The sequence below is a fragment of the Pelodiscus sinensis genome, chromosome 16 (genome assembly GCF_052426305.1).
Source record: "Pelodiscus sinensis isolate ZL-2025 chromosome 16, ASM5242630v1, whole genome shotgun sequence".
NCBI classification, from domain to species: Eukaryota; Metazoa; Chordata; order Testudines; family Trionychidae; genus Pelodiscus; species Pelodiscus sinensis.
This window is the reverse complement of record NC_143067.1, coordinates 7,634,373-7,647,785: the sequence shown is the minus strand read 5'-3', so window position 1 is coordinate 7,647,785 and position 13,413 is coordinate 7,634,373. Positions and strand designations below refer to the sequence as shown.

Genomic DNA, 13,413 nt, shown 5'->3' with positions numbered 1-13,413 from the left:
AGCTCAGACGGAGCCCACGAGGCCTTCCCTGTGGAAAGGCCTTGCAGCAGGCACAGGCTGGGCGCAGCTCAGAATCTGGACCCCCTCCCTCCTCCCGTGTGTGCGTGTGGGTGTGTATCTCTACATGCACACGCTCAGAAGTGAGGCCCTTTCGGTTTGCACAGCACATTAAAGCTGCTCCCTTATCGAGTCCAGGCTAAAGTGAGGGCTATTAGAGTTACACATTAACGAAGACAATCATCCCCTCTCCCCACACAGACATTGGCCCTTTCTCCATCCCGGTGCTGAAATCGTTCCCATTGGCCTCATGAACAACTCCTCGCGGCTGCTAAGGCAGGTCATTCACCTGCCCTTCTTGTGATAAGCCAGGGGCAGATTAAAAACAAGTTGGCCTGACCTGGCTGGGGAGTGTCAAGCGGTGTTCAGAAACCCAAGTGGACAGTTAGTTACAAGCTCCCGGCCTGAGGAGGCCCATAGCTGGGCCGGCAGGAGAGGCTGGTTTCCATGATGAACAGGGCTAATCTGAGGCTAGGTTCCCTGGCTCACCACTGGGCCTGAATGAGGCCAGTGCTACCCCAAATACAGCTCTCAATTGGCTCAGCCTTAGGGATCCTCTCAGATGCTGTCAGGGAAGGGCGGTGAAGGAGAGCGTGGCTGTGGGCAGCACTGTGGGTGGCTCTGTCAGCTTCCTGAGCTGGCACCTGCCTACTTAGTAATGGCACCGTGGAAAGTGCTCAGAGAGCCCTCGGCAGTGGCGTCTGGGCTGTTCGCTAAAGCCCATCCTCCCAGGCACTGTGGCTCCCAAGGGGCGTGGGGCCCTGAGGCCCCTACATGGGACCTTCCTCTGGAGAATGGGGCACCGTGCCGTGAGGTTAAGCAGCGGTGGATGAAGCATAGCAATGGGCCCCAGGAGGGGTGTTTTAATGTAAGATTCCACATTGGGAGGGGCATAGGCCATGCATGGGCCTCACGGGTGCATGATTCCTGCACTCAGCCCAGTCCGGCCTGCTGCGGCGAGCTTGGGCCGGGCCACGGGCGTGCTGCATGTGGACCCAGCCTTGTAGCGCTGCGTAGGGCCCGACTGCTGGGCTGCACGCGGGGGAGCTGCATGAGCCGCTTGGCGGGGACGGACGCCACCGGCTGTGGAGTCGTTCTGCAGCAAGGGCCAGGGGCTAGTACACAGTCCTGGTGCAGCTCATGCCCTGCCCCGCCCCATCCCGCTCCCTGCCGTGCCCGGCGGGGCAGTGAGCCTTGCAGCGCTGGGTTCTCAACCATGCGAGGGGGGCACACCCTTTGTCTATCCCCACCCGCCCCTGGAGCACTGTGAGGGAATGCTCGGCCAGGGCAGCCTCTGCAGCCATGAAGGAGGGGACTGGATATGGAAGGAAGATTGCTGTGTGCTGGTGGGGGGAGAGGAACGACTTAAGAAGGACACGGAAGAAGGTAGAGAGACGTGTGATTTGATTTTTGATCCTGTGCACCACAAGAGGGCATCCATTGAGTCTCCCATCTTCACTGCTGTGAGCTGGGGGTGGAAGCGCAGGCCTGGTTTTCTAGCTGTGGTCTTTCCTAATGGAGCAAAGCTGTCTGGAGGCAAAGTCTCCGGTGGCCTAGGAGTTTGCAGAGTGAGTGGCTTTCTGGCCCAGCACAATACGGCTGAATGTAGTGGGCGCATCGTTCATCCCTCAGGCACGTCACTTTCCGTTGCCAATCAGAGCCCAACCCCAGAAGTGCCTGGCTGAAGCCCTCTCTCACTCTGCATCCACCCTGGGTGTACTGAAGATACGTCTACACGGTGTTTTAAAACCCACCGCAGTGAGCCTTGCTCTCTGGTGCTAAAAACAACCCTGTGGCCGTGGGCGGCGAGGTGGGTTTGACAGCAGTGTCTGCACTGCTGTTACAGACCAAAAGCATTGCAGAGAGAAAGTGTGCGACTCCGCGTTTGCATTGAAAGGTGGTGGAATTATTCATTGTGAGGACTATTTTAGTCTCTTCTTCTGCCTCTAAATCTGCCACAATCCACTTTGGAATATAGCAGATGTTTTTGTGCCTGACCATTAGTTGGAGGGAATTGCTGTCAGTCTTTGGGTTGGATAGGCGAACTTTGCCGCTTTATGTAGGTTCTTAGCTCCTCAGAGGAGGATCTGTCTACTCCATGTGTGTAGTATCTAACACACTAAGCCCCGCTCTTGGCTGGCTCCTAGGGCCTTAACATAATCAACAAGTGTAATAATGTTTGTGGTGAGTGATTGGTCATTCAAGTCACATAGTATTGTTTCAATGGCCTGGTTAGATGATGGAAACATTTGAAACCAAGAGGAGAGTTAATTAGTGAGACTTGGCGAACAGCAAGTAACAGTGAAAGTCAAACTTCCTGTAGGGACTTTCTATTGAATAATGAATTCCTCTTAAAATTCATGGAACAGTCAGGATTCCCCATTTCATTTTTTGACCTTTAAACATGCATTTTAATCTTTGTTTCTCTCTTCCCAATGTTCCCCCCCACACACACACACGACACACAGCCATGTTCTAGTGGTGTTATTATACACAAATAGATATCTGTCATGTACATTGAAAACCAACATGATGCTTTTAAGGATCATTTTTTAAACAACTCAAAAATTAAGGGAAATTTCAACCAAAAAAACTGGATGTGAAAAAGCTTGTTCTAATTGCTACAGTCGGGACACAGAGAGATAAGAAGTCGGATTCCCAGGGAGCTTCTGTAAATTCTTCTTGAGTAGGAATCATGCCTTTCGCCTCACTGATCATGCAGAGTTTATAGCTTCTTGAGAATTCCTTGTGTTTATAAATTCTTGGACTCGTAATCCTGGCAAGTGCTTATAAACTTGGAAGGAATCTTTCCATACTTCAACTCTGCAAGAATCCCTGCAGGGCTGACAAACGACAGAGAGGGCCCTAGAGAATTAATGAATGGGATTTATAAAGTTCAGGCTATGTCTACACTGCAAAGTTTTTGCGTAAAACCAGGCATTTTTGCGCAAAAACCTGCAGAACATCCACACCTCAAATGTAAAACGGCAGAACAGAGGGCTCCTTTTACAAAGCATAACTCCTTTTGGCGCAAGAGTTCTTGCGCAAAGAGGCAAGTGTGGACGCTCTGCAGGGGTTTCTTGGAAAAAAGCACAGGTGCTCTGATGGCCATTCTATGAATGGCCATCAGAGCTGTCTTGCGCAAGAGCATCCATGCAGTGTGGACGCTCTCTTGCGCAAGAAGTTTTTGTGCAAAAATTCTTGTGCAAAAGACTTCTTGCACAAGAAGCCTGCAGTGTAGACATTGCCCCAGGTGGTAGTGTGCCTGGCACAGGTAGTGACAAATGTAGGCTGCACCTACAGAGCAATCAGGATCATTATGCTCACAGCCTGTGCCTGCGGGAGTTATCAGAGGCACGGAATTCCTCCTGGAAGTTGCCGCTGTTGGAGAGACACCCAAGAGACTCCATTTTCCTGCTACTTAGCTCATAGCTGTTCAGTAATCCACTGCACACAGTGCACCTGTGCTCTGGTTCTCTTTGGCGTCCAGTGACTGCAGCACTTGTGTTCTTAGCTCAGAACGTTTATCGGTGATTTTTGAAGTCACATGTCGCATACGCAGCTGGTGCGATCCACCTCACATTTTGCAAAGAACCTTGCCAAAAATCCCCTTAGGCAGGAGACTAGAGATGCAAATTCCAGCTGGAAAGGACCTAAGTTCTGTGGAAGTTGTGGGGAGGGGAGGAAATCAGATTTATAATGGAGATTGTCTTGCAACAGGAAGCATAGATTTGCTATGGTGGGTCTCTAACATAATGAGGCCTTGCTTCACAAAGCTGTGTTTGTCCACCTCTAGACTTGCACCTGTGTTGCACGTGTAACCCACACAGCAACTGGGCGTGGTTCACTGTCCCAGGTAGTGGCACTTAGAGCCCAGACAGAGAAAGAATAAGTTTGATCTATGGCAGGAGTGGGGTCAGGGGCCACACACAAGTGAGAAGCAGGAAAAAAAATTCTCACAGACCGTGACCCCTGACTGAGAGGGAGAAAGACACTCCCCAACTTCCCCTTGCACATCAGAGCCTAGAGAGGGGCCAGCCTAGTAGATGTTGTGTGCTCCAGCACAGGGTGGGACAGCAAGGGGGTTGAGCATGGGCTCCCCAATGCTAGGGGGGCCCTGAGCCTGGTAGGGCCAGATCCAGGGAAGCTGAGGGCCGCATGTGGCCCCCAGGCCTGAGGTTCCCCACACCTGCTCTCTGGCCTTAGCTCAGAGCCAGCTGGCTTTCTTGCTCAAGCTATAGAGGCTCATGCACTTAGGTCCCAGGTTCGGTTCTGTTAACACAGGCATAAATCTCCCTCTTGCACAACTCCATCTACTTCCTTACATATTAAATCACATATCCCAAGTGGCCGCCAAGTGTTTGGTCTTGTTAGCTGTGAAGAGGAATTGAGGTAGGGGTGCTGGAACCGGCATAATAGAACCTGAGTGTGTGGTTTCCATCGCATATACCATGCACGGATCACTTGCTGGAGGATTCTCTGCATCTTGGGGTCTTTAAACCATCGTTTGAGGACTTCAGTATCTGAGATATAGGGGAGAGGATTATTCCAGGAGTGGGTGGGTGAGATTCTGTGGCCTGCATTGTGCAGGGGGTCAGACTAGATGATTATAATGGTCCCTTCTGACCTTAAAGTCTATGGCTGTGTCTAGACTGCATCTCTTTTCTGTAAAAGGGATGCAAATTAGACACATCGCAATTGCAAATGAAGCGGGGATTTAAATCCCCCCCACTTCATTTGCATAAAAATGGCTGCCGCTTTTTTCCGGCTCGGCGCTTTGCCGGAAAAAAGCACCAGTCTAGACGCGGATCTTTCGGAAAATAAAGCCTTTTCTGAAAGATCCCTTATCCCTTATTTTAAGAGAAATAAGGGATCTTTCGGAAAAGGCTTTATTTTCTGAAAGATCCGCGTGTAGACTGGCGCTTTTTTCCAGCAAAGCTGCGCCGGAAAAAAGCGGCAGCCATTTTTATTCAAATGAAGCGGGGGGGATTTAAATCCCCGCTTCATTTGCAATTGCGATGTGTCTAATTTGCATCCCTTTTACAGAAAAGAGATGCAGTCTAGAGACAGCCTATGAGTTCTGTTCCATGGCATTCAGCACCCTTGCTATAAAGACCATCCCAGAGCCCAGCTGAGGTGCTCTCTTCTGAGCAGATATGACGTGAGCCAGTCTATTTACTTTCTTTGCTAACAAAGGATAAACGTGACCCTCAAATTGGCTCTTTTCCACTAACGGTGATTTAAGCGGCCAAAGCCCAGCTCTAAAGGTACGTCTAGACAGCAGCACTATTTTTGGATACTTCCAATATCCTGAAATAGTTATTCCGCGTCTTGTGAGCAAACCCGTTATTTCAAGGTAGATTTCGAAATAAGAGGCTTGCTATTCCGACATCCCTGTAAGGTAAGGGATGTTGCAGAATAGCGCTTTGTTTCGACGTTTGTCACTGTGTAGACAGAGCCGCATTTCGAACTATTAGATCGGAATTAGATCAAAATAAGATTCGCAATTTGCGTAGCTCAAATTGCGTCGCTTATTCTGAGCTAAGGGTGCAGTGTAGACACGCCCTATAGGTGTTGGGTTCTATTTCCTGGCAGTGTTACAAACTTGATGTGCTCTCGCTCACCTTGCTGAAAGACTTAACAGCTGCCTCTCAATTGCTTTGAGGTCCTCTAATGAGAGGCTGCATGGATGCACCCCTTCTTATTATTTAGACAAAGGGTGCTATCTGAAATCCCATTCTGTTCTCCCCACACAGGCACTCCCCCAAGCCCCTGCTCCCCCATGCATGGCTGCACACACACAAGTACCTCTGAACCCACACGGACACAGGGACGATGAGCGAGCATTGCTGCAGGCACAAAGGCGCACGCTCAGCCTGTTTGCAGAGCACACCCCCTTCAATGGCCTCGTCAGCCCGCGGCCTAGAGAGAGGACACAAAAGCCCTGGCAAGGGGCACAGAGATGGAAATCCTGCTCTCCCTTGACCGCTTTTGTAGCCAGGGGTCCTGAGGTCACATCCCAGCAGGATCAGCTGGGTCCCGACACATCCATGCCGGTACTCAGGCTCACACATGCGCACACACGCACATATGCACATATTGACACGGGCTCCCGCTCCCGCATTTGGCTTGGGGGTAAAGTGAAAGCAGGAAGTGAAGGGCCCGGTGGTGGTTACTCATTAGAAAAGCAGCTGCTTTGTGCCTGCCGCTCATACACCACCTGTTGTGGTGGCAGCCATTTCCCCTAACCCCCCATCCCCATCCCCAGTGGGCTGACCCCTCGTAAATCACTGGGCAAGGTGACCCTCCCCGCAGCATCCTTCCTGGGTACTCTTCCCTCTGGGGTCCTGCGCCCTGGCAAAGGGCTAGCCCCAGACCACCGCAGAGCTGCCCGCCTGTGATGTTTGCCCTTGTTTCCCCTCCTCGTGCCATGAAAGAAACAGTGTTTAAAAACCCCCTGCCTCGCTGAAATGGGGAAGGTCAGGCAGAGCCCCAGTGGGGGATGGGCTGAATGGGAGCCTCGCGGCTGCCGCGCCAGAGGTTCCTTCTCTGGTGGACTCTGCCCAGAGCGTGAGCCCGGCCCTCCTCTCCCAAAACCCTCCATGGGGCGGCAAAGGAAGCAGGAGCAGCTGAAAGGGGCCACTTGGTGTGGGGAAAGGCGCACCGGGAGACCAGACGCAGGGCGAGGGGCTTGGCTTTGAGCTCCTGCCTTCAAACCCTGGTACGAACAACGCCCAGCCTGGGGCAGGTGAAGGGGTGCAATAACCCCCCGTCCGCACACTTATGGGAAGAACCTTTCCATTGCTATTTGGTGCCTTCCTCCCCGGCGGAGGTATGGGGCCGGGGAGGGCACAGCAAGCCATGCAGAGGCTGCTGCTTGCAAATTTAAAAAAGGCCACCGCCGCACACACTCCTTTGGTGTTTAACCCTCCAAAATGGGCTGGCTCAAATATTAGGGGACGGTTTTGCGGGACAGCCGGGTTAGTATTTTATCTGCCTGGGTTCGCGGGCCAGGCGTGTATGGAAGGGGGCTCCGATATCACAACAGGTACCTTAAGAACAGAGACCTGTTGCATTTAGTGCAAGGGGGCCCAGAGCAGGGGCGTGTGGGGGGGATTTAGGAGTCAGGGCTGGGGATGAAGGGACCCAGGACTGGGGGTATAGGGGTGAGTGTGGGGGGGCAAGGGCACCATTTTGGGAGGGTGGGGAAGCTGCAGCCCCACATACAGGGTCACTGCGGCTCTTCTTCCTCTTCCTCTGACTCCCGGGGAGCGAGGGGAACGTTCACAGCCTGCTGCACCCTCCTTTGCCTCCCCATAGAAGCCGGGAGCAAGAGGCAGGCACAAGCTGAGCACTTTCCCCCTCACTCCCCGATAGTCAGGGGATGAGGAAGAGGACCCGGTGTGCAGAGCTGCAGCCCCCTGCGCTCCTGAAAGGGCACCGGGAAGGGGGGGTGCAGGGACTGAGGCAGTGCCGGCTGCGGGGGCCGCGCACCCCCAGCCAGCGCCTTTCACCTGGCTGGCTACCTGCTGCTTAGCAAGAACTCCCTGGAACTCAGCCCGGCTGGGAGCGGCTACAGCCGAGCGCCCCAGCCGGAGTGCCGCACTGGACTGCACCGGCTTACCTTCACCTCTGCTCTCAAGAGAAAAACAGAAGCCACAAAGGTGTCCTGTTTCATATCAACAGAGGCGAAAGGAGAGAGTAACAAAAGAACAGGACTGTCCTCTATGAAAGAGGATGAAGGGCCGCCCTATATCACAGTGATGGGCGCAGTACACAGCCTCGCAGCCAGCCAAGCAGGCTGTATGTTTGTAACCCCGTCTTAGCAACACAGGCTGGGCAAATGCCATCGACCAGGCCCCCGAGGAGAGAGCTGGGCACAGGGATGTGAAGAGCAGGCCGTGAGCAGGGCTGTTGAAAGGCTCCCGAGTGGCAGCCCTAGAAGTGCCTGGTGGAACAGGCACGGCTCTACAGTAGCAGGAGACGCTTCTCCGCTGCTCCCCCGCCAACGGGGCTCAGTCCTGTCCTGGCGTGAGTGGACAGGCCATCTCCAGGCCCAGAGAATGCCTCACTCCCTACGCTCCCTGGTGGCAGGCAGGCCTGTCCCACAGGCACCTCTTATTTCACCTCGGGGAGCCATTACAAGGGGTGAGAACGCCCCTAGAGCAGTGACACCCAGACTGGGGCTCCCCTGTCAGACGTGGCTCCGAAACGTGACTCCTGCAGCTGTTTGCAGCCCATGGTATTAAAACAGCATGTTATTTAATTATTAGCCAAGTTACTAACCGATCAGGATAATTTTACTGTTATAACCAACTATAGTTGATAAAATAATACTACCTGGGCAGTCATTTTGCGGTGAGACTAATCTATCTATCTATCTTACATATGGATCTACATTACTATGATAAATGAAACAATGAATTCACCCCACCATGAGTCTTTTTGGTAATGGTGATTGCTAATTTGCCTCCTGCCCACTGAGTTCTGAGGCAGAATTCCCTCTAATTTTTCCACCTGTGTGCAGAATAAATGTTGTTATGTGCACTGAGGCATGTGCTGATGTGCACCACCGGGAGAAACACATGCCGTCGGCTGTGGGCACTCTGCTAATTAGCTGTGCAGCATTTGAATCTCTCCTGGGCGGCCACCCAAGCGCTCCGTTTACAGGGAACCCTGGTCTGAGGATCACTGCTCTAGGCAAGCCAACTTTAGTGTCTTGGCCCATAGGTAAACACAAGAGCTTGGAGTGAAAGGCTTTGTGTCCCATTACCTTGTCCTGCTCTGTAGGGATGGCTGGTGGTACCCAGGCCTGGACTTTCCACAGCTGCCATGTCACAGCTCCCCCAGTCCTTCTTCCTAAGCCCGTGATTGGTGGTGGCCATCACCTGTTGGAAGTCCACAAGCCATCCACGGATCTTGAAGCATCAGGAGAAAGGGATTTTTTTTATTAAAGAAGGATAAAGACAAACACAACTAGAGCATAACCTGTACTGTGAAAAAAAGTCCCCGTTGAGAGATTCCAGTGAGCTTCTTACACCCATTTCAATTTCATGCCATTTGCCCTGTCTGGATCCTCTTTTCCAGGATGGAGTGTTACCAAACTCTACATTTTCTTTAGGCCACTCCCAGAAGAGTCTTCAGAAGGGCAGGACCCTGCAGGTTTGCAGTTGCTTTATACCATGCAGAGGTGCCAAGCAACCCAAGAATTGGGCGCTTGGTATAAGGATGTTCTCATGATTAAACTGACCCAGGAAAACTATATGGCAGCTGTTTACAGGGGCGGGGCTGGTTGTGACGATTTATGTAACCTATTGCTGATGAAGTTCTTAGCATAATACTGCAGCAGGAAAAGGAAGCATGGACATCTTTCCAAAGAGACACGCCAATAACATTTGTAACACATTCCCATGCTTTTCCAAATCATAAAGAGGGAGGTGACGGTATTCTGTCATGGAAATGAAAAAGGCGTTTCATGCTTTAGCACCACCAAAGCATGAGCTGTCTTGAACGTAATCCTGCCCTCTCTTACTCCAGATTGAACCCGTGTAACTCCATGGACTTCTGTGGGGGTGACTCCAGATTTACACCAGTGCAACTGAGAGCAGAGTTTGGCCCACGGCCTTCTTGAATGTTGGCAATCTTTTCTTTAGTGCTGTGTCAAGCTCTGGAGAACTGCTGCCAGGGGTCAAAAAACTGTTGGCCAAAATCTGTTTTCAGCGACACTGATGGTAAATCCAGAGGAACGTAATTGAAATTCATGGAGCTGTTTGGATTTTTCCCCACAGTTCCCTGGCAAAAGTTTAGGAAAAGACAGGCGTCTACATCTGTTGTCCTGTGTTTTCCAAGGTTTACAAAAGGGCTGATTCCAAGGCAGAAGGATGTTGAAAACACCATCACGTCCCTCCTGCTATTCTGGAACAGAATTAATTTATTTCTGGATATGAAACAAATTTTCATGGCTATTTGTTACCCTTGTGTATGCACACTAGATAATGAAAATCCTTACGTTCTTCTTAGTAACGTGCTCATGTGGATCTATCCAATTCTTCCTTAAAATCTCTTGCAAAAAAGGACCTATGTACACTAATCCAGGGATGTCATAAATGAAGTGGCGGGACCATCAAAGGCCTGTGCTGGATCTAGTTGCTGTATTTCTGATTCACTGCTTGTCCGTACACAAGGACGCTGTTGTGCATGACTCATTCGTCTACCAGCAGCCCTGTGGTATTGCAGAGCCTGTTCGGTTATAATTAGTCTTCCATTTGGTACCGATGCGGATTGCTCAACAGACATTTGTATTTAATGCTAAAAAAGCCCATGTGCAAGATTCTGGATCCATAGAATTGCCCAGCAAACTCGTTGTGGATAAGCAAAATGGATGACTGACCTCAGGGCTTTGATGCATACATCCCATTTCACTGCCGCATGGTTAGAGGTAGGTCTTACTTTGCAAAATCACCCGGGATCTCCCATACAAAGCCCTCTCTCTGACTGTATGTTTTGATTAACCCTTTATCTTTTGGTTTGCATATTGCCCCTAAATATTTGTCACACAGGCTATGTCTAAAAACTACAAGGTTTTACGCAAAAACGGCTGGTTTTGCACAAAAACTGGCAGAGCGTCCACATCTCAAGCACATTTTTGCACAAGTAAATTGACTGAACAGATGGCTTTTGCTAGTAGAATTATTCCTCTCCCTGTGAGAAATAACTGTTTTTTGCACTACAGCTCTTGTGCAAAAAGGCAGGTGTCGATGGTCTAGAGGAGTTTTTGTGCAAGAAACCCCCACTGGAAAAAGCACAGGGTGTCCCCGCAGTATGGACACTCTCTTGTGCAAAAGCACACATTGCTTTTTCGATGCACTTTGAAGTCTGGATGTGCTTTTGCACAAGAAGTTTTTGCTCAAGAACTCTTCTGCAAAAGGCTTTTTGAGCCAAACCCCTGCAGTGTAGACAAAGCCACACTGAGGGCATGTCTACACAGGAGTGTAGGAGGAGTAAGGGAAGCCGGGGGAAGTGTGCTCTATTTCAAAATAAGTGCTGTGTAGACATTCCTGAAGTTGAAATAAGCTATTTCGACTTACGCTACGCAATTGACGTAGCTCAAGTTGCGCAGCTTATTTCGAGTTTAGGCCTGCTGTGTAGATATGCCCTGAATGAGCTAATGCAGAAGATCAGCTCCTACTTTTATTTTTCCATTGGGGAGAAAATAGTTACACCTAGGAATTAAATTACTGTACTGAGAAGCAATGCTTGGGGGCCAGTTATGGAGTTTAGGGGAGAGGGTTTCAGGCTTCATCTCTGCTTTGTCTTTTATTGTTAATCATCACCAACATAATTTCTATTACCACCAGCTCCTACCCTCCCCCACCCCCACCCCAAGGGTGCCAGTTCCATCCATCTTGAATCTGGAGGAGGCTGCTCCCAGGGTGGACGGGACTCCAGCCTTTACCCACCTGCTCAGCCACCACCCGCTTCCCCAGCCACCAGGTGTACCAGCTCCATCCCTGGCTTTAGGGGCCCTAGTATATAGGCACTAGCTATTCTATTCTATTTTACCTAGCAGCCATCTGTAAAGAAAATCAATTTTCATGTAACATATGCTTATATGATGGGTCTGAAGTACCATTCTGTTTCCTTTCCGGTGTTACATGTGAAATGCATCAACTCATTTAAATCAAAACCGGTGCCTACCAAGAGCCCGACTATACTTCTTATTGAAATCAATGGGCCCAATGAAGTAACAGAGAAAATGTCTGTGAATAATCGTATCCAGGAAAGAAATGCAGAGAGTCGCAACAAATCTCTCCAAAGAACACAATTAACTCACGCAACTCTGGCATCTGTTTCATGCACAACACCCGGCACCACTGAGGCACTGACCTTTGCGCCGATCCAACGGCAGTGACGCACACTTGTGCTTGGCACAGTCCATACCCAGTTTCTCTGCTTCATTATTCCCTTGGGCCGGGGTGAGGGATTGAGGGCTTTATTCCATTCTTAGGTATGCTAGAGCAGCGGAGGGGGAATCCCATGAAAACGCACTATGGCTGGCCAAGCTAGTGGTACAAAACCCGGCCAGCCAAATGCAGCAGAGGGGGCAGAAAAAAAGTCAAGCAGCACAGGAACAACGTGGCCCCCGGAAGTTGGCACTCAGGAGCCAGAACTGGCCCTGACCAGCCGGCGGTAGACACAGGTGTAGGGCAACTGCTGTGACTAGCTGCTGCTCCAATCTGTAATCTTGTTGCTGTTCCCTGGGGTGGCAAAGTCTTTAGCTCTGTTGGTATCTCCTTTTGCTGTTGTAATTTGTTGTCTGGATTGCTTCAGTGCCTGGAAGCCCAACCAAGTGCACGGAACGAGAAATAGTCCTGGCCCTGAAGCTCTGGCCATCTCTGCAAGACTGGCAAAGGGTGGGAGGGGAAACTGAGGCTTGGAGCAAAGAAAAACGACTTGCCCAAGGGTGCACAGCAGGCCAGTGGAAGAGAGGGGACTAGAATGAAGGTCTCCTGACTCCCCAGCTTATGCCTTTTAAAACAAGCATGACGTTCTTCCAATAGGCTGGGTTTGGAGTTCTCTTGCTGAGGGACTTGGGTTTCCTCGGCGTTTTCAGGCATCATTTAAAACATGTCAGACTGCATTTTCTAGCCAGTTTCTATTGTTCCCTTTCAACACCGGGCTCTGGGGCACTGTCTCTGTGGCCGTGCCGAGTGTGCAAAGATACAGCGCAGCTTCCGCCTCTGCCTGTGGTATCATTTCTCACCTGAATGCCCCCTCTCTTCTTCCAGAGCCTGCTTGACAGCAGGTCGGAGTCTGTGGGGCTCCCAGCTGGACCAACTCGGGCAATTGCTGGGTAGGGCATTCCAGCATCCCTCCAAAAGGGCTAGATGGCTGCCCTGCCCTCTGGTTAGCAGGGCATTGCAGTGGTCCCTAGTTATCAATGCCACTGAACTGCGGCTGTGTATCCGGCAGGTCCTTGGGGACCCCCCTGGCTTCATGCCCTCACCATCGTCCCTTGCCAATTAGAACACCGAGTTCTCCCAGCAGTCACTCGGCGTTCTCCTCCCTGCTGTTTGCATTAGGCAAGACCCGAACAAAAGACAAGTACCGGGTGGTGTACACGGACCACCAGCGCCTGGAGCTGGAGAAGGAATTCCACTACAGCCGCTACATCACCATCCGGCGGAAGGCGGAGCTAGCGGCCACGCTGGGCCTCACCGAACGGCAGGTCAGTGCGGAGCTGTTCATTTGGCATGCACCGAGGCAGGCAGCCTGGGCCATTGGGCCTGGCTGCACCCAGTGAGGTCAGGGGTAAAACTCCCTGGAGCAGAGTTAGGCCAATGCTGAGAGCTTTCG

At 51.1% G+C, this 13,413-nt stretch overlaps 1 protein-coding gene across 1 annotated transcript in view; it reads left to right on the top strand.

Moving 5' to 3' along the window:
• Positions 1-13,413, top strand: part of CDX1 (caudal type homeobox 1) — a 33,563-nt gene that overhangs the window by 17,023 nt on the left and 3,127 nt on the right. Inside the window, exon 2 of the mRNA XM_089769461.1 lies at positions 13,140-13,285. Within this exon, the coding sequence (XP_089625587.1) occupies positions 13,140-13,285 (146 nt within the window). The remainder of the gene's footprint in view (positions 1-13,139; positions 13,286-13,413) is intronic.